Here is a 24,314-nt window from a genome sequence, read left to right on the forward strand (position 1 = left end):
TTTAGGCTGTGAAAATGCAACCCCCCTCATGTAGAGGAACAGCAGACCCTCTCCAGCCATGCAGCCAACTCCCTAAAAGCATGCAAACCATCGCCATTTTAGATTGCCAGAGAATTAAGTTGGAACACTGGAGCTAGCTAGTATTAGCTTAGACGGTGTGTAGAGGGGTTATATTACCCTTCAGGAATAAAACGCTTCCCTCTGTTGATGTGAGTCCTGCCAATTGCATGTCACTGGTGCTAGCTTTCGCAATTCCTTGGCCTTGAGGAAAGAGATTTACACTTGCAATTCCACCGATAGTTTTAACTCTTTCACTGATTGCTTCCCAGATTGTTGTGTCTATCTTAGGTTTCCTACCTTACCCTTTCCAACCCACATTTCCTACCTTAGGTTGTCTCAGTAGGAAATGTGTGCAAAGGAATTGCTTTTGCCCTCAGTGTAACCTGTTTTATTATCTTGTTTACTTGCTCTTCTTGCATTGCAAAGTTTAGGTTTCAGAGAGTCAGACATGTTGAGAATTTCCATCCAGGGATTTGATTTCAAGTCCAATATCAATATACTGAAGTTTCCAGGTTCACTCACCCTCCCGATTACTCTCGTTTGCCCTCCTTCCCTATTCTATAGTCTGCTTATCTTCCTCTGCCATCATTTTTCCATGTTCCATTTCTTCTAGCCCAACCCATCCCCTTTTTAGTGCTGCTTGTATAACCTCCTCAGCTGTGATATTTTTTTAATTTCATTTTTATTTCATGTTGTCTAATTTATCTGCTTTTTTGTAAGCCAAAATCATACTTCCAGTGTCTATAATCTTCCATCTTTTCAGTCATCATACAGCATGTATGTGGTGTGACATTCATAGGAGCTTAAGCACCCAAAGTGTTTATTCCCAAAGTGCTGATGGGGTGTCCATCTGGAGCACTTAACCTCAGGGAGGGATGTTCCAGGAATTGTTCTGGTAAAACATGAAAACATCCTTCAAAATTAGAACTAGCATTATAACTTGCACACTTTCAGATCAGCAAGGACTGTGGCATGCGTTTGATCATGAGAGCAGTGTTGCTTGCAGACATTCCTTTGCTCCTCTTATTCAGGTGTTGTTTTCTGTCTCCAGTTGGGCTAAATATACTGGCTGGGTGAAAGACATACCCTCCCCAATGTTGAGGACTTCTTATCACTGCACGGTTTGGGTTACATACTTTAGTAGTTGATGGGCAAAAGTGTGCTTAGGGCAGAGGTTTTTGAACTTGGGTCCATGGACTGCAATGGAATGCTTGGGAGTCCACAGAAAGAAAAAAACAACGATTATACTAAATGTATTTTAAGGCTGTCAAAGTTACAGTATTAAGATATTAGTTAAATGGTTTATGCAGGGGTGCCCAACCCTGCTCCTGCCGATCGACTGCCCTGCACAGTTCATCTCCAACCCTAATCCTTTAATTTTCAAGTGATCCTGAAGACCTTAATTGGTTGCTTCAGGTGTGTTTGATTAGGGTTGGAGATAAACTGTGCAGGACAGTCGATCGGCAGGAGCAGGGTTGGGCACCCCTGGGTTAATGCAATAATTAAACACATTTATTAAACTGGATTTTATTACCATTTCATTCTGCTGTCTAAAAACGGGATCAATCACGACTATTTAGCAGTATTAGTCAGAAACCATTTTTTTAATTATACATTTATACAAAAGATAATCCACTCTCAACTCAATACAAAGAAAAGAATTTGTCCCATAATTGGCTATATTTGGCTTAAATTACTTTGACTTAATTGAATTGTTTATAGTTATTTAATTTTCAAACATGCTGTCTCTATAATATCAATCCCACGTAATATTTTTCCCACACAGTATAAATGTATCTTTAACATAGATGCTTTTATATTTTAGGAAGGGGGTTCCTCGCAAGGGGAACACCATATTTGGGGGTCCCTGGAATCAAAAAGTTCAAATTTCCCAGCAAAAAATCCCCCTCAAAATATATAATAATAACAAAATAGCCCAAATAGCTTAAACCACCATATAGTCTGTTAGAATTATCTTATGAAACTGACTAGGATATTTTAATCAATAATTGTATTTTTTTAATTTATTTTTTTATAAGATGCATGTCTATTATTCGTCAAATTCATTTAAATAAAGCAGCCATGGCTTCTATTGGAATTTCAATCTTGCTTGATGAAATAAGAAGTGCAATGCTGTTTTCAGTCTTGCCCTGGGTCTGTGCTGTCCTCTTGTCTTACAGGTTATCTTTGAGACCGTTTGTGCTTTTAGGAGGAAGTTTTGGAACAGAATTCACACATTGTCACACCCGATATGCTTATAACCTAGCTAACCTTCCATATCATGGACACCAACCAATCACTCTTGAGCAGATGTGGAAAATATGCCTGCTATTTCCTGACCAACATTCCTATGTTATTGTTTGGATTTTTACTACGAGCGGAACATTAGAATGCATTGTGTTGTGCTAACACGCAAATTTGTACACATGTGTATGTATTTGTGTGTGTGTGTGTGTGTGTGTGTGTGTGTGTGTGTGTGTGTGTGTGTGTGTGTGTGTGTGTGTGTGTGTGTGTGAAAGAGAGCAAGAGGAGGGTCTGTTTTCTGAGTGCTAACACTGTTAAGCTCTTATGTAATAACCAAGTGAGGTCATATAAAATGGGATCTTACAGAGGCAAGCCGATGACTGTTAGATGCTCAGAGAGAATAGGATGCATACTATATATTACTGGAAATATAGCAGTTTTACTGCTCAGAAGTTGCTCTTTTCATATTTAACTTTTTTATGTTTCAGCATGGTGTTTCCCCTGTTATTCCTTAAAAATACACAGACAAAAATGAGGCAATTGCTGACAAACATAAAGAATATAGAGCTATAAAATGAGTATGGATAGCATAGTGCAGATTTGATTTTGAATTTGTACTGCATTATAATGATACAACAAATGTTAATTTAACAACATACTGTAAGATGTAACATATAACCCTAATGTACATGACTGATAGAAAAATAGGAAACAAAATTATTTAAATAAATAGAAAAACATCAAGTGTTACATTTCCCCGTAAATGTGTTAGTTTTCATCATATATACTAAGGAAACTTACTATTAACCAATTAGCAGGTTTTTACCGTGGCATTTTTACAGTACTTTACCATTAAAATTACGATAGCAGACAAATACAAGGACTCAAGAAAGAGGTACATTTATTTTGATTATTCACAATGAGACATCTCAGCTCTGGACAGACAGAAAGAAAATCCATGGGAGAGAAGGAAATTCCACAGTTATCATTTACCTCAGAGGAGGTGGAAAATGGATCGGCCCTGAGAATGATGTCATCGGAGCGTGTCTGTGTGTATTGTGTTTCTGATGTGGTTCCTGTTTTAGTGGAAAAAGGACTGTGAGAAAAGGAAAGAGAGTTAGGGGAGAGATGGAGAGAGTCAGTGAGGGAGAGGGGAAAATTAGGGGAAGGTTGCGTTTCATTTTGTTTTGTCCTGTCCACTCATGCACCTGCCCAGTCTCCTGTCTCCATGTGACTTGATGATGTCATGGTGTGCTGACACTGATTAGACACACACAACAATTACTTCACTCCCATAAACACATGGACACACACCCAAATGTGTGATTTGGGTTGTCATTATGGATTTTTATTGACAACTAGTGTGTTTCAGGTCTTTTAATTTCAGTAGTTGATATAATATCAGTGAAATATAATGATTCTCAATACAATTTTCATTACCATATGCTATTGAATACTATTCTCTATTTAAAAAGATAAATATTAAAAATAACTGAGCCGATGAAATTTAGTCTATTCAATAATCATAAATATTTTTGTAGATAATTATTGAATGTTATTATTAATTAATATTGTATATTAGATATTAGTTTATTAGAGGACATTCCAGTTTAAAAACTTGATTCAGCTTGCAAGAGGCTATCAGAGACAGTACACAGAAGCACCAACAGGGTTCAGGTTTTTCACATATTCATTTGACTTGAGTGAATGAAACATTTTGGCCAATTTATGTTATCATTAAAGTTTAGCCCTCTGTAGCTTTAACTGTATTGTCTCTCTCTCTTTCTGCAGTTTGTGGATGTGACTTGGCTCAGGGAGGCTTTTTTGTGCGACAAGGCGAGTATATCTGCACTCTGGATTATCAGCGACTCTATGGCACCCGCTGCTTCAGTTGCGAAGAGTTCATTGAAGGGGAAGTTGTGTCCGCCCTGGGCAAGACATACCATCCACGCTGCTTTGTTTGTGCCGTCTGCAAGTAAGACTGGCATGCATTCACTTGCAAACACTAGCATACATTCACTATTTGTACATTTAACAATTTGGGTAAGGTAAGGCATCAGTAACCAGACTTCAAAATGTTATTCGCAAAGCGTATTCAATATCAAATGTATGTATGTATGTGTATATATAATCTTGCAGCCAGTAAGTCATTCATTCATTCAATTTATTGCAAACAGCTGAATCATTCTGGAATGAAGTAAATGTCTCTCTTTATGAAAGGGCCATTGAACCATTGGTTCACCCGATAAGTTGAAAACGCAGATTCTTTTTCGTTGGCAAAGTTGAGCAAAAGAGGCAATATTGTGTCTAAAATATAACACAATATTAGCTTATTGAAATGTTGTATAAAATCAGTATCACATTTGCACTTGTGTTAATCGGAAAAAAAACAGCACTCATTACTCGATATTGCTTAACTATATCATATATCAAATTATAACTATATAATTTCTAAAGGTTCTGAATTTTATAGTTGGGCAGTCTTGTTACTGAGGGACGGGAAGGAAAGGGCACCCATCAGCTTTCAGTAAGAATATGAAGTGTATGCTCCGCTCCCAGGCCACTTATTTCCAGAGTGGTGTAGGGTGTCCCTCAGTCTCTGAATGGATGTTGTGTATGTGCATGTGACATGTTGCTCAGGAAGAGCCCCTCCTACATTTCCATAGCGATGCATGTTTCTGTGGACACTGTGTAGCCAATTGATATCTTGGGTGCGACTAAATCTTAAATCACCTTCTAAATATCTAATTTGTAGTTACGCTGGATGACTCTATACAGCCTATTCCAACATTTAGTGTTTCTATGTTTGCCAGTTAGAAATGATTGTTACTGCTATTATTATAACTTTAATGGCAAGCTAGTAGGTGTGAGCAGAGGTCTGCAAAGTAGCTCTTTCTTTTGAATGATGGCTTTTTTTTACTAAGTAAATTGAGCCAACAACCACAGGAACAGAGTATTCATTGTTATACCAAGAAAAACAGGCAATCAACATCCATCACAAAGAGTTTGGCATAACATTGGCTAGCACATCAGGTTTCAATTCAAAATCAGGCAATGGTGTGTTAATAGGATTCAAACATTCACTCTTCCATTGGGTGATGAGAGCTAGAGAGATGATGATCAACATACCGTGATATCATCAGCTTTCAAACTGAACTATCAGCCAGATATGATTGAACCTGTGCCATCAAGCCTCTCTTATGAAGGCCTGCTTCACTCAACCAAGAGGTCTTATTCCTGCCCTATTCATTGTAGCACAAACATAAAGCTTGTGAAACACAAATGAGATGTTGGGTTGAATATTTAAGATGTTTATTTTCATACACTGTAAATAATAATGCTTAGACTATTACTATTAAGCTTGTTAATGTGTGCATGCTATGGCAGGGATCTTTACCAGTTTTCTTAGTACAAACATATGCTAATGCTACAGTAGCTATTCATTAAAAAATCTGTTAATTTGATCTTTCTGGTTTTAATATTCTTACTTAATTCCGTTAAGTTTTAGCTACACAATGTATTTGAATAGTTTATACTGTAGTTATTCAATATTATAGTTAATATACTTATTTAAAATTATAGTTATTTTAATATAGTTGTTTAAAAGTGTACAATCAAACTGATTGTGCTGTCAATCTCCAAAAATGACAAAAAAGCACCATAAATGTAGTCCAAAAGTATGTGGCTTTATATGTGACATTGTATACTTCTGCAAGTCTTCTGAATTATTATTTTGAGTGAAGACCGGTCGGAGATTGTTATAATTTTTCTCTAAAAACCCTCCCCACAGCTATGAAATCTCTTTTATTTCATGCAGAGACATGTTGCAGCGGGTCTGACACCATTAATGTTTGTCATCTGTGTAATAACTGGCTGTGATGTGGCAGTTTGAATATGCAAATGTACATATAAGTTACAGTAGGCCTGTTATTGCTACTGAGAAGTGGACGTTTTTTTTTATTAAAACAGTGACTGGTACAGGTTTAGAGGACTTGAAATGTAGTGCACATGTCTTTTTGCTTTCTTTTATGCTGCTTTTTTGTAACTTGTGGAGCTCGACAACATCTGTCCCCATTGCTTTTCGTTGAACGGAAAACAAAACTTCTTGAGTAGATAGAAATTGTCTTTTTTTATGAAATGAATTTTTGGGGGCAAACTGTGTATCCCTTTAAGAATGCACCTGCCTTTGCTTATGCTTAGTTATTTGATTAATTAAAAAAAATTAACAAAGCAGTGTTTGTCTCATGACAATTTCTCGCAATTTTTGCAAACTGCTAATATGCGGAAATGTTTCGTTTTGTCACCCTGTTGTGCGTTTTTCACATTTATGTTGTAGTGCCCCTACATCTGAGCCTAATTTAAAATGGTTTACTAAAAACTAGTTTAAAATTCATCCTCATATGAAAGTGACTTTATAACCTTGGTAAATGACGAGGTGACTGTGTGTATTTCTGGCAGGCAGCCGTTTCCAGCTGGGGACCGCGTGACGTTTAATGGGAAGGAGTGCATTTGTGAGAAATGCACTCAGCCTGTGCCAGTCAACAGCACGGCACCCCCACAGGCTGTGTACAGTAAGTTCTCTGTGCTTTTGCATTGCTATCTGTTTCCATTATATGTAACATGCACTCTCTTACCCATTCATTTCCTAAATGTCTGCAATGACAGCCCTCTCTGGCGTTTCATTAGTACTACACTACACTTTTGTCTCGCTCTCTCTGCAGATTGCTGTGGCTGTGGAAAGGAGTTTAAAAATGAGCAGTCTCTGGTGGCGCTGGACAAGCACTGGCACCTTGGCTGCTTCAAGTGCAAAGTGTGCAATAAAGTGCTTAATGCCGAATATATCAGCAAGTTAGTCCCACTATTCCTGTTCATGTGTGTGCGAATGTGTAGATGGGTGCTTGTGTGTCTTTTATCAATCGTAGTAATGTGATATGAAAGCCTGCTGAACCCACTGGAATGACTCAACATTATTGATGTGCTCTAATATGAAAGAACAGTGTGGGATTTCTCAAGGCCGGAGAGCAAACAGAGACTTGTCACCATCTTCGAGTTCAAGTGAATTACATCTACTGTAATGTGTGTTGATGTTCTGTAGGGATGGGATCCCGTATTGTGAGGCAGACTACCACGCCATGTTCGGCATCCAGTGTGAAACCTGCAAGAAATACATCACTGGAAAAGTGCTTGAGGTTTGAAGGAAATCTTTACTATTTGGCAGTGATCATTTAATGAATGGATTCCTTAATGGATGAAAGTAGATGAATGAATGGCATAATTATATTGTTAATATTTGTTTAAACTCAACATGAAATCAAAATGGACCCCATTTTCTTCTTTAAAGACCAGAAAATTGTGGAAGATTGAAATGTTCTTATTAAAATGAAAAGTGTTATGTATTTTTGTAGTACTTATTAATATTTTGAATTGGCTTTTATTTAAAAAAAAAAATTATGTTTTCATTTAATTTAATTTTTAAGTTTGAGTAATGTTATGTGCTTTTGTTAAACTATTTCTATTTAGCTTCATTTTTATTTAAGTTTTTCAGTACTTTATTAGTTCTATATTTTAGTACTATATTTCAGATTTATTTCAGATAGTTGCCAATAAAATTTTCGCTTAAGTTTTTTAAGATTACATTTTTCATCTAATATATATATTTTATTTTATTTCAATGAAGGAAAATCACTTTTAATAGTTTTGTTAACAATAACAACTCGGTTTGGGTGGGATAAATTAAAAGGCTCATCCATTTTTTAATAAGCCAATAGGCTTAAGTTATATCACAGCCATGTATCAAGGGGAGGGACACTCTCATTCTAGAGAACATTTGATTGGACAAATATCTGCCTAGTACAGATTGAGTCATCAATATTTTTGGTCTATCTTCCCAAAAGAGACAGACTTCAAATGTCTCTTCGGGAAATTTCAAATATGCTAAATTTCTTAAATGAATTTTGTCAACTTTTAGGAGTTCACTAATATAGATGATCTCAAAGCTAATCGACATGGACTTAAAGCCTCAAGAGTATGGTGTGATTCTGTCCACTTTTCATGTTCCAATCAAATCACAGTAAATATAATCAAGTCCTGCGATACACTTTTCTAATCAAGTATTATGTTTCTCTCAGAAATGTCACATTACCAAGTAAAATGGGTTGCAAATGCTGTTTCTTTTTGATTTTAGCATTGTTGCCCCTAAGATTTGTTTGCATTTCTCATATATTTTCTTTGAGTGTGTGTGAAAGGCTTTTATTCTCATCTGAGAGCTGGTACTCTATAATCCCAGTGGTCAAGCTGAGTGGGTGCTTACTAAGAGAATCTAAGACAGTCATTTCACAACCCCTCTAAAGCCTAATTATAGTATTGAACAATCTATCTCCTCATATTGCTTCTCCCTTTCACTTTTTCTGTTTTGTTCACTCTCTTTTGTTCTTACATGCAAACTCTTCCTCGTTTTTCTTTAAACAGCTATTTTGTTACACCCTAACAAGCCCCCTATTGATGTAGTTGTTCTTTGTATCTGCTTAGTTTCCCATTGGTTGGTCTCATATGGCTAAATATTGCTTGTAAATAAAACAAGTTATGTGTGCATTATCATAGTTATCACATACATAAAGATCTACAGATTCGTGTTCCTTAGAGGTCTATAAATCTGTGTGTGTTTATGTGTTTGTTAGATATTTGTCAGAAGTTGCACACTGTTGCTATAGTGACTCTGTCCCATTGGCACTGCTACCGTAAAACCCAGAATTAGATTGTGTGACATCATAGTTTAGGATGGTATTTTTAACTACACAACTGTCGTGCCAAGTGTGAAATAAATGAAGTCATGCAAAATGGTATCTTGGCATACTCTTTTGCCTTTGGCACATTTTTTTTACATGAACTGAAGACTAGCTGATACAGGTATCCTTATGTTAGCAAGTTTAATTAGCCCACCTTTCAGGAGTATTGCCAGTTTACAAGCTTAGACACCATCAGGGTATTGAGGTAATCAAAGGTAAAGGTTTTTATTGTGTATTTGAGGGGATTTTTAAACAGTTTGTTCCATTTGAACAACTGCTCCGATGGAAACAGAAAGAGAAAAAACAGAGTGTGTGTGTTTTTAGGCCCAATTTAGTCTTTAGCACTGATTGAGAATTGTATCTGAACCTGAAATGTCATGACATTTCCAGTGGCAGGACTGAAGCTGTGTTTAAAGAGGATGGCCTCGGAGGGGGCTGAGGTGGAGGGGGCTGAGTAGATTTTCCCAGTGCAGGTTATGATGCACGTTAAATTAAATCAACATCTGTGTTGAACATTAAAAGCAGCATGCTGAACATTTCCGATAGATGAGAATGGATTAGGAAAATATAAAAGATGAAATAGATTTGACAAATCTGTACTCTAGAACAGTCTAGAACTTTTTACCTCATAAACTAAAACTAACCTGGAAAAGATTTAGAGCATATATTTAAAGAAAAATTACAAAACTACAGCCTGACAGAGCTCTTAGAAACACTATAATGATTAATTATCATATTAATTCATAGAAATCTAGAGAAAATTTAAGGACAAGACATGATCTTGTTATTTTTGTTGTTGATGATATTGAAATATGAGACCATACCGTTCATTTATGGCATATTATCTTTCTGTTTGTCTTTCAGTCTGGGTCATATTTCACCTTAGGGTCAAAATGAACTAAAATATTATATTTTGTGAAGATTCTTTTCTTTTTAATTTGCCATTGTTTATGAAAAAAAACAATGATAAAACCAGTACAAATTAAAATACTACCGTGATATATATTTGCACTTTACAAATGTACTTTAAAATGTCATGCAATGCATATTTTTTGGTGTTACAGAAATGAGAATGAGATTTTTTTAGTATAGTACAGTAAGCCTGCTGAGGCGGAGCCACTTGAGCAATATGGGAAGCCATTTTGTGTATAGTGGTCTTGTCAAAGTTTTAAAATGAAATTAACGTGACCATAAGAAGTGAAGTGTGGCAGCTTTCCACCGCCAGCTCCTCTTTCTGTGTTCCCTCTACTGTTCAAATACATATAGTGCAAGCAGGTTTTTTTCTCTGCTACAAATTTAGTCTCAAAGGAACACTCCACCGTTTTTTGAAATAGGGCTTATTCACTTTCTTTCCTACATTTAGATAGGTGGGCAAATGCATTTTTGTCTCAGTGCATGCATTGTTTTAGTTTGACAGGGTCGGCGCTAGCTTAGCTTAGCACAATGAATGGAATCCTTTGTTGCCAGCTAGCATGTCCTGAGTAAAAGTGATATACATTTTTTTTTAAAACCCACCTAATTACTTCTTGTGGCCTGCGTATTCACAACAAGTACAAATAGTGATGCAGATTAACACTAGGCGATTTCCTAGGCAGATATTGACTTATATATTAAGGACTATATTAGGGGGAAGCACAGGCGAAGCACTGCTACTTGGGCGTGATATCTCTCCGCCCAAGTAGCAGTGCTTCACCTGTGCTTCCCCCTAAGTCAATATCTGCATAGGAAATCGTCTAGTGTTAATCTGCATCGCTATTTGTACTTGTTGTGAATACGCAGGCCACAAGAAGTAATTAGGTGGGTTTTTAAAAACAATTATATCACTTTTACTCAGGACATGCTAGCTGGCAACAAAGGATTCCATTCATTATGCTAAGCTAAGCTAGCGCCGACCCTGTCAAACTAAAACAATGCATGCACTGAGACAAAAATGCATTTGCCCACCTATCTAAATGTAGGAAAGAAGGTGAATAAGCCCTATTTCAAAAAACGGTGGAGTGTTCCTTTAATATTCTCTCCATGTGATTAAATACATATTACTTTGAATTATATGTTGTGTATAAATTAACCCTTAAATGCATAAATGTTTTGCTAATCATTATTACATATTCAGGTCTTTAGCGACCTGTATCAATCTACCTGTTGCAATAATATAAAACTCTCCTGATATTAAAGTAACAATTACAGAAGAATAAAATAAAGCATATTTTGTTACCTTTTGGAGCTTGGAAGGGTTCAGTTTGAGCAGATGTTTTATACCATCATCACTGTCCTCATCAGAGCTCATTTCCCAGTACATTCAACATTCAACAAATTTCGATCTCAAACTTATTCTCAAAAGTATCATTTTCAACATTTTCAAAATCAGTATTTTGATCACTAACAGCTTCTTCACCAGATCCATCAAGTGACAGTGACACTAATATTTGATTGCATTCAGTACTTGCTCTGCAGTAAATCGCTGGCTGAGCCATTTCAAGTTTTGCTAATGATTCGTCCTATTCTTTTATTTTCTGTCTGCAGTAACTACAAGTGAAACATCACTTCATCATTGTGTATCAGACATCGCCACTTTGTGGAATAAAGATTAATTGCACTTATTCAGTCATCAAAGATTAAATTATTGTTGTGCAAAAAAAATTTACTTACACTGTTACACACTGTTAGCGACCCTATACAATTTTTACAAAAAATTAATGGGTAAAACAGGCATTCTTTTATAATTGTATTATTTATTTCTTGTTAAATTGTTCATAATCAAGTGATTAAGGAATACTAAGAAGGTTGATGTTTATTTATTTTTTTAAATATGAGGAGGACGGTAGTGAATGACGCCCCGGGTCACTGAAGACCCTATTAATTAAGGGTTAATTAAAGGGATACTTCAGGATTTAGCATTAAGCTTTGTATTAGTAGAAAACCTGTAGTATTTTCGAATTACAGTGCTTTCCACCCTCATATCCCCCTGAGACGAGAGATTTCTATATTTTTTTGTCTGGAAAAAATCCTCCGATGACACAAAAATCGTCATTTTGCGTCATCTGAGGATTTTTTGGCCAGAGGCTAAAGACTACAGCCAGTAGGAGGGGCTGTCCCGCATGTTCTCAACCCGCCCATAGAGGGTGGGATCTCTCTCACAGAATGTACACATAGAGTGTCTGTCAGTCGTCTTTCTTTGGAAGCTAAGCTAGCAGGGTCTTGTTGTGGAGAAAGCTGAGTAGTAGGAGAAAGCTGAGTAGTAGGGGTTACCATCCTCTTTTTCCCGGACATGTCCGGCTGTCGAGATCGTCCAAAATGTCCGGGATTCAGCTTTTGCTTTCTGCAGTCGCCATTCATTGTTTACATGCACACCTTTGTTTCAATCTAACTGAATTCATTCCGATTGGTGAATCTGAATGTAGTGTTTACATGAACGCTAAACAAGTGATCGGTTGATGCGCGTTTTAACATTGCTAAGAAAATTCCCGCTCCTCCGTGAGAGATACGAGACCGGTGCGTCTCACAGTGCCGCTCATCAGTAATCACGCCACCGGCCTCGCGTCGTTCTCCTGCGCCCCTCAGCCTCGTCCTGCTCGCCACAGTAAACATAATGAATGGCGACTGTAGAACGCAAAAGCCGAATCCCGGACATTTTGGACAATCTCGAAATCCCGGGCAAACTCGTCACGGAGACTTACTAGTAGCCTAGCCTTGTTGTTTTCAACTGCGCTCTCTAACTAACCGGTAGGCGTGGCATGGGAGTCGCCTCCTAGGGCAGCGAAGCAAGTGCATTCTGGGAGTTGTTGTCTTTCATCCACATAAGCCAAAAATACATTTTCTGGTTTTTCTCAGTCTAGAAAGCTCCAAATTCAAAAATAATTTCACATTTCTTCTACATAAATGACCCATTTTAAATACACATTCATATTTCCAGAGGTGAAGTATCCCTTTAATAATTTCCTGCAGTGGAGTTGAATGACTGATGTGTGCTCTCTGTTTATCTTTTGCAGGCTGGAGAAAAGCACTACCATCCCACATGTGCCAGATGTGCACGCTGTGAGCAGATGTTTGGGGAGGGCGAGGAGATGTACCTGCAAGGTAACTTAAATCTCATCAAATCTACATGATGAAAAGGTTTGATTCTGATGCTGAAATTTTATTCACACAAATCTTTCAATACAATAAAACTCTAATGAAACTGTAATATTCAAAACAAAAAACTCTATAATGGATCACAAATAATTAATCTGATGGATGGAGCCTAAGTCTCATGAGTGACTTCATCTCTGTGCCTCCCAAATCAGCTTGTAATGTTATGTAATGTTATTCATTAAAAAAATGAAGAAAATTGATTAGTTGTGAAGATTTCATTGATTGATTTGTGTCAGAATGCTGCAATAAACAAATACATTTTTCTCTGCAAAGTTCTCTAATTTTAGACCATGAAACCAGACAGACACAGCTGGAGTATATTGATGAGGATTTTTGAATCATTTGTATATATGTATTAGTGTACTTGGAGTTTTATGCTTAAGAAAAACAATATCTGTACTGACAAAAACATGGATGGATAGTTTGTTTTGTATTTTAATAATAAAGCAATAGACAGTCATATAAAGCTAAAAGCTCACACCCGTCACATCCCATTTAAATTATAAAGAAGAAAATAAACATTTGACATCATAAGATATATATGGGTTTATTTTTTCGCTTGTGTCTCACCTCAAACGTTGCAATAATTCAGTCTCTCACTGGAATCTCACTGCACTGTAGTTTGTCAAAGGAGATTTATAGTCAGATGGGGACAAGACTTGATGCTTTTATAGCAGAATCAGTTAGAACTTGGTCTTTTTCAATCTGGCTGAAATAAAACGAAAGACTGCTGACTCATTCTAGGGGTGAATGATTGTGTTAGTTTATGAATGCCAGTTTGTATAGGGGTATATATGAGCATGCTAACACCTCAGGTAGACAAGTTATGTGAGATAATAAATTGAATTAAGAACTGTGGGCCCAAAAATATTTAAACCACACTTAAAAATCGACACTACTGTTCAAAGGTTTTGGGGTCCGTAATATTTTTTTATAATTTTGAAAGAAGTCTCTTATGCTCACCAAGGCTGCATTTATTTGATCAAAATACAGTAAAACAGTAATATTGTGAAATATTATTACAATTCAAAATAACTTTTAGATTTTAATATATTTAAAAAATAATTTTTCATGTGAGGGCAAAGCTGAATATTCAGCATCATTACGCCAGTCTTCAGTGTTACAAGATCCTTCAAAAATAATAATAATATTATATCATTGTTATATCATTCTAATATTTGATTCACAAGAAACACTTGATATTATACATGATATATCAATGTTAAAAACAGTTCTGCTGCTTAATATTTTTTTGGAAACAGTGATGTTTTTTTTAGGATTATTTGATGAATAGAAAGTTCAAAAGAACAGCATTTATTTGAAATAATAAAGTAACTTTCTGTCACTTTTGATTGATATAATGCATCCTGAATAAAAGTATTAATTTCTTTCAAAAAAATCATACTAACTTTTGAACTGTATTCGTGCTATATAAAAAAAAATCAATCCACTAAAAAAGACACCAGTTTGTTAAAAGTTTTTGCAAAAATGGCTCAGGGAAGTGAGTACTGAATTATCATTATTTATTTATTTTGCTGATGCCACTTCTAATGCAATGACATACAGCCATTACAAGTGTGACTTAAGTGTCAAATACTGTAGGGCCACTGCATTTTTACATGGACTTTTTAGTTATTTTTAGCTTTCTCTTTCACAGGTTCTTCCATCTGGCATCCTCCTTGCAGACAGGCAGCACGTATAGAGGAGAAGAGTAAGGTAACTGCAATCCAATTTGACTAAGAGTTAAATGCTCTGAAACAGTCATTCTCTCTATGTAAATTAGGCTTATTATATATTGCTCCTTTTTCAACAAACTTGCTATTTTCACACACTGGAAATAGGTTGACTGTATTTTAAAAGAAAAATGTAAAAAAAAAAGATCATGGCAGTTGTTATTCTTCAACAAATGTACAAAAAGTGTTGTAATCGGCAAACATCCAGATGCATGTTGTTGTCAAGCGCACCTTTGGCTTTTTAAAGAGCCGCTTCAGGTGCCTGGATCATGGTGGTGGAGTGATACTCATAGACAGTATAAGAAGTGGACAGAGTCATCTCATTGGAACTCAATTGAGACAAGTGAAGCCCGTTTTCAGCGATTTCTTAGGACTTCCGTTCCTGACGCGCAGACTCAAACCGAGCTTGACGACGTAGATGTGACGTGAGCAACCCGTCTGTCCTCTAGTAGCTGTGCCGAGAGAAATCTGAATCATTCCCTTCCGAATCTTGCAGAGACGGAGAGTGTGAGTAGGAGCTGTCCATGAGCTAGGAGCAGGAGAAACTTTTGCTAGGTATTCTGATTAATTATTTTGTAATTTTGCCTCCACGTCCCCCCAATTGACCGCGAGCTTCTCCTCCCGTCCATACGGTAATCTCTCTACTGTGCGACAGAGAGTCGTGTGGTTATGACGCAATCGTTAGCCTACTTTTACAAAAACTGCTTCTACGGGGCCATAACGTAAGATACAAGGTAATGGAGCCTTTTATACATTTTCGTGTTTCTTTAGAAATAAATAATGGACAAATGGAGTCTTCAAACGCCTCAGATGTAAAGTTATTCACTGTCAAAGTAACGCCAAAATGAATGGGAGTCAATGGGATGCTAACAGCAGGTGAAGTTCTGCTACAAGATGGTGGCACGCGGCCGGCTTCAACTTCCGGTCGACTTCCTTCCCGCTTGGTGATACTCTATAGTTCCAGTAAAGTATGAAGGATTTCATCCTCCACAGCCGCTCTCAGAAGAAAGTTGCAAATTGTGCTCAGTAGTAATTTTGCATGGTTGTGCTGTTAATGAATTTGCTAAATTCCTTAAAGTGCCCCTTTTATGTTTTTTTTTAGATATTATCTTTCATGTAGTGTGTTAAACAGTTGAATATGAATGTAAAAAATCTACAAAGATCAAAGTGCATGATAAATGGGGTTTGTCTCCAAAAAGGAAGAACTAAATCCGAGCTGTCTGAAATGAGTCGTCAGTAATTACAGTTTTACTTCCTGCATGAACCTATGTTGGTTTGTTTTGCTGCCCGCCAACAACGTCTACTTTGATCTGCCCTCAAACACTGTAGTTATCGCTGAGGCCATGGAAGAGTTTGGTTTGTGTTGTCGACCTGTTTTCTGCGCTGTGAAAGCAAATTCTGAGGATGAAGGAAAATGATGAAGACTCACGCTCAAATTGATACAGTCAAACCGATGCTCGATATAAGACGATAGTTTCTGTTCATTTCACTGTGTATACTGAGGAAACTTTCAGAGCTGAAATTCGGATATGGTAATGAGATTTAAATTTCAGATGCACTGACCAATCACAACAGACTGGGCCATCTGACCAATCACAGCAGAGTAGGCTCTCGCAAAGGAGGGGTTTAGAGAAACCAGTTCCTTGATCAAATCGTCTCAAACACTGTGAGAAAAGAGGTGATGCTGCAATGTATAGTATGAGAAAATTAAAGTGTTTTTGACCTTGGATATGCAAATCTATTGAAGGAGACCTTTAAAACAAAAGCATAAAAGGGGCAAATTAAGTGAATCAAGCACTAAATGAACGTAGACGGAATATGCAAATAAACACCTCTATTATTAGCAGATCCAATTCATTCTCAATTCGCATACTTGCGCACTATTCTACGCTGGAGTTATACCGAAAAAAAGAAATGTGTGGAACGTTGGACACTTCCTTAGTTTGTGACTACTTGTCTGCAGCTTCAAATTCAGAATACAGGTTTGAGACTATTGTCTGCGAGTGCAAATTTCAACATTCAACTTCAGATTTTTATTTTACAGGTTTTCACATTGGAGCTGTGAGTGTAAATGTTCACGTACAAGCACGAATATTTATTGTACAAGTTCTCAAATTCACATCTACGTGCTCTCGAGTTTTGCTACTCTTTTACCTTATGTCCCCCACTTATGTCATTCACCAAAGTCAACGATGATTGTTTTCTCATAGCAGCTAGAATCAGTGACAGCATTTAAAAAGGTGTGCGATGTTACGAAATAAAAATGAGCTCTGGTTTAGGCAGCCGACATGCTCTAAAATATACCATGCAAAATCATTTACCAGGGAATCTATCGAGTTGCATATCTTAAACAAAGGTGATATGCAGTATGTGGAAGCGCTTCACTGTAACAACCCTTTCCCTGCAGAAACAGGTGCGGATTCAGCTCAGTGATCTCCATTCCAATGCACCTGTGCAGGTTTGTGACATGCGGCCCACTTCCCTCTGCATGGGCTTACCTCCCGACCTGCTTTCAGCTTTAATAGAATGCTCAATGAGGTCCAAAATGGGCCTGCCAGGCCACTGTAGGCTACTGCCACACCCACCCAATAGAAATCAGGAACCAAAGAACAGTTCTTAACATCTGGACAAAGATGTTCAGTCCCACAAATCCCACAATGCACCATGAAGCATGAATGCTCACTATGTTCCCTTAACAGAGGTTCTGAAGCTCGAAACATAAATCTTGTGAGCCAACTCACTACACATCTGACACACAATAGATGTTTTTTTAAAAACACAAACCATTATTTAATTATATGTCAGCATAAACTTACATCGCTAAACAGGTAATGAACATAATCTATTCTAGATAACATTTATAATTCATTTACGGCTGAAATGTTGGACATATTTATATATATTAACATATCTTTATTGCGAGGATTAACCCCTTGAGATGAAACATCTCGTTTTTGTAACAATCAAAGTATTTATCATAATGTACTTTAAATTACTTTAAAAAAAAAAACAATGTCAGAAAGATATCAGTTCTGCTGTTGTTTATACCAGTAGTGCTGTTGAACAATGAGTATGTTGTCATGTCGCCGGAGTCATCAATAGAGTCATCATCAGTGTGCCAATGTGTAGTGAGCCAGGGTCCTTAGTGTCCTTACTAGTGCTCGAATTCATGTATACGATGTACTGATTCACGAGCTAGGAAGCTAGGGAACTGATTGAGACGCACCGGTGTGTAGGTATAGAGAAGATGCTGTGAATTGACCCTGAATGCATTACTAATAAAATGAAAAATCTTTAATATTATTGTAAGAAGAATCTCTAGAGTTTAGACTGCCTGATGTTTGTTGATACTGAAATGACAGACCATTTTCCCTTAACTATGTAACTCTACCATTTGTCCAATGTGCCATTTATACTGCAACATTATAAATTTATACTGCATTTGAATAAGAAAAATAAGGTTTTCTTCTCCGACTTTATATACTATATTATAGACTTATATACTAACAATAAGCATTATGTACTTTTACTTGAAAATAAGTCAAAAATACAGATTAAAAACTATTTATTGCTGTTTATTGTGTATCCGTTCCTATATTACAAGAAGTGTTTGCCAAAGCAAAAAAAAAAGCATTGTTCTTAACGGCAAAACCTTATCTACACTACAGTACCTTTCTGTTGAATCCTTCATAAACTGTGTGAAGACTAATAAATTGTTGTTACATCCACACAATAGTAACAGCAACGTGGAAATTGCTCTATAATCATTTATGACCTTAAGACTTAACATAACTGTTACTTTGTATGATTTCAATTGAGTCAATAAAATATGCTAGAACTTTACCATGTTTTTTTTTTACTCTCCCCTTCTGGTTTAGTGCCGTTGTGTTTGTATTTCTTATTCTTACCTTGTTTTTGTTTCCAGGTGACGAGAACCTCCTCTGAGAGCATCACCTCTGCTCCTGCCTCCAGTGCTTCCGGCTCCCCTAGCAGAGTTATCTATGTAAGTGCGCATCTGAAAATGCTTTCATGCTTTCTTTTCATTTGTTCAAGTTTGCCACCAGTGGGCAGCAACACACAAGCATACAAATAACCATACAAGAGTTATCCAACTTTTTCCTGACTTGCTTACTGCATTTTGAATTATGGGAGACACTTCGGGTTTGGAGAACTCCACTCAAAAAGACTAAAACAAATAATTTCAAATCATAAGGCTGCTCTACAAATAATCCATATCAGGGATGTTTTATGTTATTTTTAATGTTTTATTTTTAGACGTCAGAAGAAAACACTTGGTATTTTCCTGCGTTCTTTTCCTCGTGATTATTTTCTTTTTTCTTTGTATTCTGCTGTAACAGTATGAAAAAAGACAACAATACTGCACATTTTGTTATGTGGATGTGTGGAGATGAACCCAATTGCAGACAGTAGTCACAGCAACACAGTTTATTGTACAAATAACAGGAAAAAACAAAGCCCACGAGGGGGCAAAACAAGACAAGACAGGATTACAGGTAACTAAACTAGACTATGACTGACAAACTAGACTATAACAGAAACAGGATCAAGTTACTACTTAGACAAGACTCTCAACAGACTTTCAACAGACTCTCACGGACAGATCTCACATTGATTAACACGCAAAGTTAGACAATGTACCGACACAGGACAGAAAACATGAGGGGATTAAATAGGGAGGAACTAATGAGGGAAACGGGTGACACAGGTGAAGCAATAATGACAAAACGAGGATAACAAGGGGGCGGGACTAGGTGACGAGACAACACAAGCACATGGCCCAAACAAATGGCCATGTGCTTGCACATAAAACATGGGCCTGTCATGATCCTGCCTCAAGACCAGGCAAAATCAGAGACAGGAAGGCAGGATCATGACACATTTGTTGTCTGGTCTCCCGATTTACTTTACAATATATCCCATGAATGATTCACTGGAATGCACGAAGAACATCAGGTTTTTTCCCCCCAAATCGTCTCGTCTCTTTTCAGGTTTGTTTACACATGGATGCTTTAAAATGTAATAGTCTCCCCTTTTCACTTCTTATCATTATTAGCAGTGTGTACTGGAACGTTTCTAAAGCAGGTAAATATAGTGTTTGTTATCTGTCAAAATGACGGAAAGTACTTTAAAATATTATTACTCAAAGCTAAAGTTAATGAACATTTTTTATTAAGGCAACATATGTTACATAATATAGACCAATATTATTACAGTTATATTTAACCCGTCCGTAATATTGCTGTGAAAAGAAAAGAATAGAGCAGGGCTATTCAACTAGCTTCATTCGAGGGCCGGATTCTCAAATTGAAAGGTTGAGGTGGGCCGGTGGGTTGGTTTGAGGGTTTAGCTTATTTGTTGAAACATAAAAGTTTCAATAAATAAGCTAAAGTAAACCTTAAAATATATTGTATTTACTTGGAAATGTGGTACCCAACAGTATGCAGATATAGAAGACCATAATTTACTTGATTAAAAACTTGATAATTTACAGCAACAAAATCTGAAAAGAGGAGGAGGGAGGTTGGTGCCCTCGGGCCGGATGGAGATGATTGGCGGACTGCCAGTTGAATAGCCCTGGAATAGAGCTTTTGGGGTTATTCATGGTCTGTTGTAGTAATTTGTTAATGCTTTTACACTTTTAAGTTTCCTTTTAATGTTCGATGGTTGAAGGGTGAGTAGAATAATGTCACTTCATTATAAGTTTTATTTATTTATTTTAAAGAAGCTTATTATAGCATTCATAGAGCGGGCCTTTCACTGATTGTTTAAAGTTTATTGGAAGTTACTCCCATAATTTGCGCAAAGCATCAAGGGTCGTAGGAAAAAGGTGGATAGAAGAGAGAGTTATAATGCTATAATGTTTCTCTTTCTCAAGGCAAAACTGGGTGATGAGCTTCTGGACTACAAGGACCTGGCTGCTCTTCCTAAAATCAAAGCGATCTACAACATTGACAGACCTGACATGCTTTCATACTCGCCGTATGTCAGCTACCCTGTGGAGGACAGGACCTTTGGAGAGGTACAAACACATCTAACACTGGCGAAATTTGTAAATGAATAATTGCCGGATCCAAAACAACAATTAAAAGGCACTGTGACCAACACTGACCAATGACCATACAACTTCAGTTTTCCCGTAACATAAAATGACGTCACTACATGGTGGTAGCACAACTAAATAAGAGTATTATTTACAAATTTCAGGCCCTAACTATAGCCTGGTTTGTTATCCTGTCACATATTTCAAATTTCAAATTTATTAAGAGGAAACCCCTTGAGATGTAACATCTCGTTTTCAAGGGGGCCTCAGAAAAGAAAAGAAAAACTTACATAACAGGTATACATACATAGCTTACAGACAAACAAAAGACAAGGTACAAAAAACAAACAAAGTACAAAAGCTCTCCCTCACACCAAAGCCACCCATACCCTCCCAATACCAACCACTATTCAACAGTTAAGGACTTTCGTATAGACATACATATATGGTCCCATATAAACATACACACATATACATATACATATGCATACACAAATACATAAACACATACATAAACACATACTGTACATGCTCATATGAGAAAATATTAGGCAAGAGAAAAACAGTTGCAGCTTGTATACAAGTACTGTAGTTAAGGAGAGACATCTTGAAGTGATGAAAGGAGGAGATAGATCTTAGAGACCCAGGTCAACTATTCCAGTCGGATGGTGCTTTAAATTTAAAAGCTCTCCTCCCAATTTCTTTGGATATATGTGGTACTGAAAAGAAAAGATGGTCAGTGTCTCTTAAGCTGTAAGATGATTGATAAAGAATCAAGTGTTGTTTCAGATAGGATGGGTAGTTTGAAAAAATACATTTATGTACAAACTGCAACCAGTGAAACTGTCGTCTCCCATTTAATGAAAGAAGGTTCAGTGACAGATACATTTGACAATGATGATTTCTAAATGGACACCTTAAAATAAATCTGCAGAGACTATTATAAGACACATCCAAAGGTTTGAGGTTGGTTTTGGCTGTGTTCTGGTAAACAACATCCGCATAGTCAATTATAGGCAATATTAATTGAATAATAATTTTTAATCTGATCTGTTTTGTAAAACAATTAATAGAACGGTATAACAGTCTTAATCTACAATTATTTTTTTTTATAATGGAATCAATATGTGGTCTGAAGGTAAGTTGAGAGTCGAGCCAAAGGCCCAGATATTTAAACTCCTCTACATTCTCTAGTGGTATACCATCTAGAAATTGAACCTCAAGAGAATTATTTTGTTTATGGTATGTGGATCTGGTTGCGAACAACATGCTATAAGACTTCTTTTTATTCAAAAGAAGCAGATTAGAAGAGAACCATGTTTGAATTCGATTAAAATCAGATTGAAGTGAAGTTTGAATCTCGGATATATCGAATTTAGATGTATATATAACTGTATCATCTGCATATAGATGAATCTGACAGTCTAAGCTAAATTTAGGGAGCTCATTTATGAAAATGGAAAATAAAAGCGGCCCTAGAGAAGAACCCTGAGGGACACCCGTTTCCATTATTCTAGGTTTTGAAAAAGAAACATTAAGATACACACTTTGACGTCTGAAATGAAGATATGAATTGAACCAGAGAACAGCTGATTTGGAAAGACCAATAGCATATAGTTTGTCTAGAAGAATATAATAATCAACCATGTCAAATGCCTTAGTGAGATCAATAAAAATTGCACCAGTGGACCTATTATTATCTTGTGCAGAAAAAATATCATTGGTAAATGCTGTAAGGGCAGTTGTTGTAGAGTGATTAGGTCTAAATCCAGATTGATTAGGAGTCAAAAGAGAGAAGTCATTAAGGTATCTGGACAGTTGCTTAAAAATAAGCTTTTCAAATATTTTAGCTACATTACTAATTATAGAAATCGGTCTATAATTGTTGACATCCATTGAATCACCACCTTTATGTATTGGTATTACTTTTGCAAATTTCCACATTAATGGAATTGAGCATGTTGAGAGTGACAAATTAAATAAGTATACAGTATACATATACAGTAGCTACATTGAGAACAAATATCATTCATCTTTTACTCGCCGATGACGTCGTTGCCTCTTCATTACATCGATTTCTGACTGATCTCGTTGCTGGTGTCTCCTGCTATCCTCATTAGATTTAGAAGAACTGCAGAGGGGTGCAGTTCCATCTTCTCTCTATCTTTTTTAATCAGAAACACCATGAGTTTTACTCACGGATATGAAAAATTCAAATATGCTTGACTGTCTGTAACGGGGTTCAGACAGATGTTATGGGAAGAAGGAGGCGGGAACCGGCGAACATTCAACATTTTAATAAATAAATAAACAAATACAAAAATGAAAGTAAAAGCCAGCAGCCCCTCACGGACGACTGCTGGCAACACAAAACAGAAACACATCAAATCAAATTCAGGCCTGTCCTCTCTCGCTCTTCACTGTCGTCGCTCCTCCTTTATGCTTCCGCTCCTCCGTGAGAGATGCGAGACCGGTGCGTAGCGCACGTGTCGCTCATTATCAATCGCGCCAGAGGCCTCGCGCCGTCCTCCCACGGCCCTCGACCTCGTCGTGCTCGCCACACTGTCATTTTTGACAACTTGGTGATATTAACTTATTTTTAATAGAATAATTTGTCAGGTATATACACTCTCTCCAAACTTTCCGCTGCTCACTACGCACAAAACAATAAGCAGTAATTAAGCACCAACCAGTGAGAATGAGTTTGAACTTAAAGTCCCCCTGTGGTGGAAATCCAGCTTTTAATGTTGTTTATATGTCTATGTGGTGTTTTTAATTAAATTTGCACATGGATTGTCTTAAAGCATAAGTCAGCACCATTGCTGAGTGTTCTCTCCTTAAAACTGCAGTGAACCAAAGACAGTCTTAAAATCACAGTTTGAAATCGCTGGTGTTTCTGATGTCACAAACTACCTTGTAACCAATCACGTCAAAGTGTGATCGTTAACGAGTGGATCTCTGAGCTGATGTGAGTGAGGGGAAATTTTTCCAAGAAAAAAAGGTTTAAATATGTCATTTTGGTGATCAAAGATGAATTTTAAGGGAAAAAATGTGTGACTACAGGGGGACTTTAAGAAAGCTGATTGGTCAAAAATATACATGTTTAGGGACAATAGAAAAACATAACCTCCATCTGGATAATACATCTGCATAACCTGTGTGTCTCGCTCTGTCTCATATACATGCAGCACTGTCACCATATAATGCACTTGTTAATGCCGTATCGTTTAAAAACAAATACCGGAACACAAAAATCCAAAATATGACATTTTCCTGAACAGGATCCGGCTCAAATGAAGC

At 36.8% G+C, this 24,314-nt stretch overlaps 1 protein-coding gene across 8 annotated transcripts in view; it reads left to right on the forward strand.

Moving 5' to 3' along the window:
• The window catches only part of ablim2 (actin binding LIM protein family, member 2), a 67,641-nt gene that overhangs the window by 25,229 nt on the left and 18,098 nt on the right, over positions 1-24,314 (forward strand). For 6 of the 8 annotated variants that reach the window (XR_014201051.1, XR_014201052.1, XR_014201053.1 and 3 more), the window contains exons 3-11: positions 4,096-4,279; positions 6,763-6,875; positions 7,026-7,152; positions 7,400-7,493; positions 13,079-13,166; positions 14,878-14,936; positions 17,361-17,411; positions 18,879-18,956; positions 20,850-20,993. Coding sequence is in view for 1 of the 8 variants with exons in the window: in XM_082151730.1 (XP_082007856.1) it covers positions 4,096-4,279; positions 6,763-6,875; positions 7,026-7,152; positions 7,400-7,493; positions 13,079-13,166; positions 14,878-14,936; positions 17,361-17,411; positions 18,879-18,956; positions 20,850-20,993 (938 nt within the window). In the remaining 7 variants the exon portion in view is untranslated. The remainder of the gene's footprint in view (positions 1-4,095; positions 4,280-6,762; positions 6,876-7,025; positions 7,153-7,399; positions 7,494-13,078; positions 13,167-14,877; positions 14,937-17,360; positions 17,412-18,878; positions 18,957-20,849; positions 20,994-24,314) is intronic. The other 2 variants (XR_014201055.1, XR_014201056.1) reach the window with 1 other exon arrangement.

Source organism: Leuciscus leuciscus (assembly GCF_965113295.1).
Source record: "Leuciscus leuciscus genome assembly, chromosome: 21".
Lineage (NCBI taxonomy): Eukaryota > Metazoa > Chordata > Actinopteri > Cypriniformes > Leuciscidae > Leuciscus > Leuciscus leuciscus.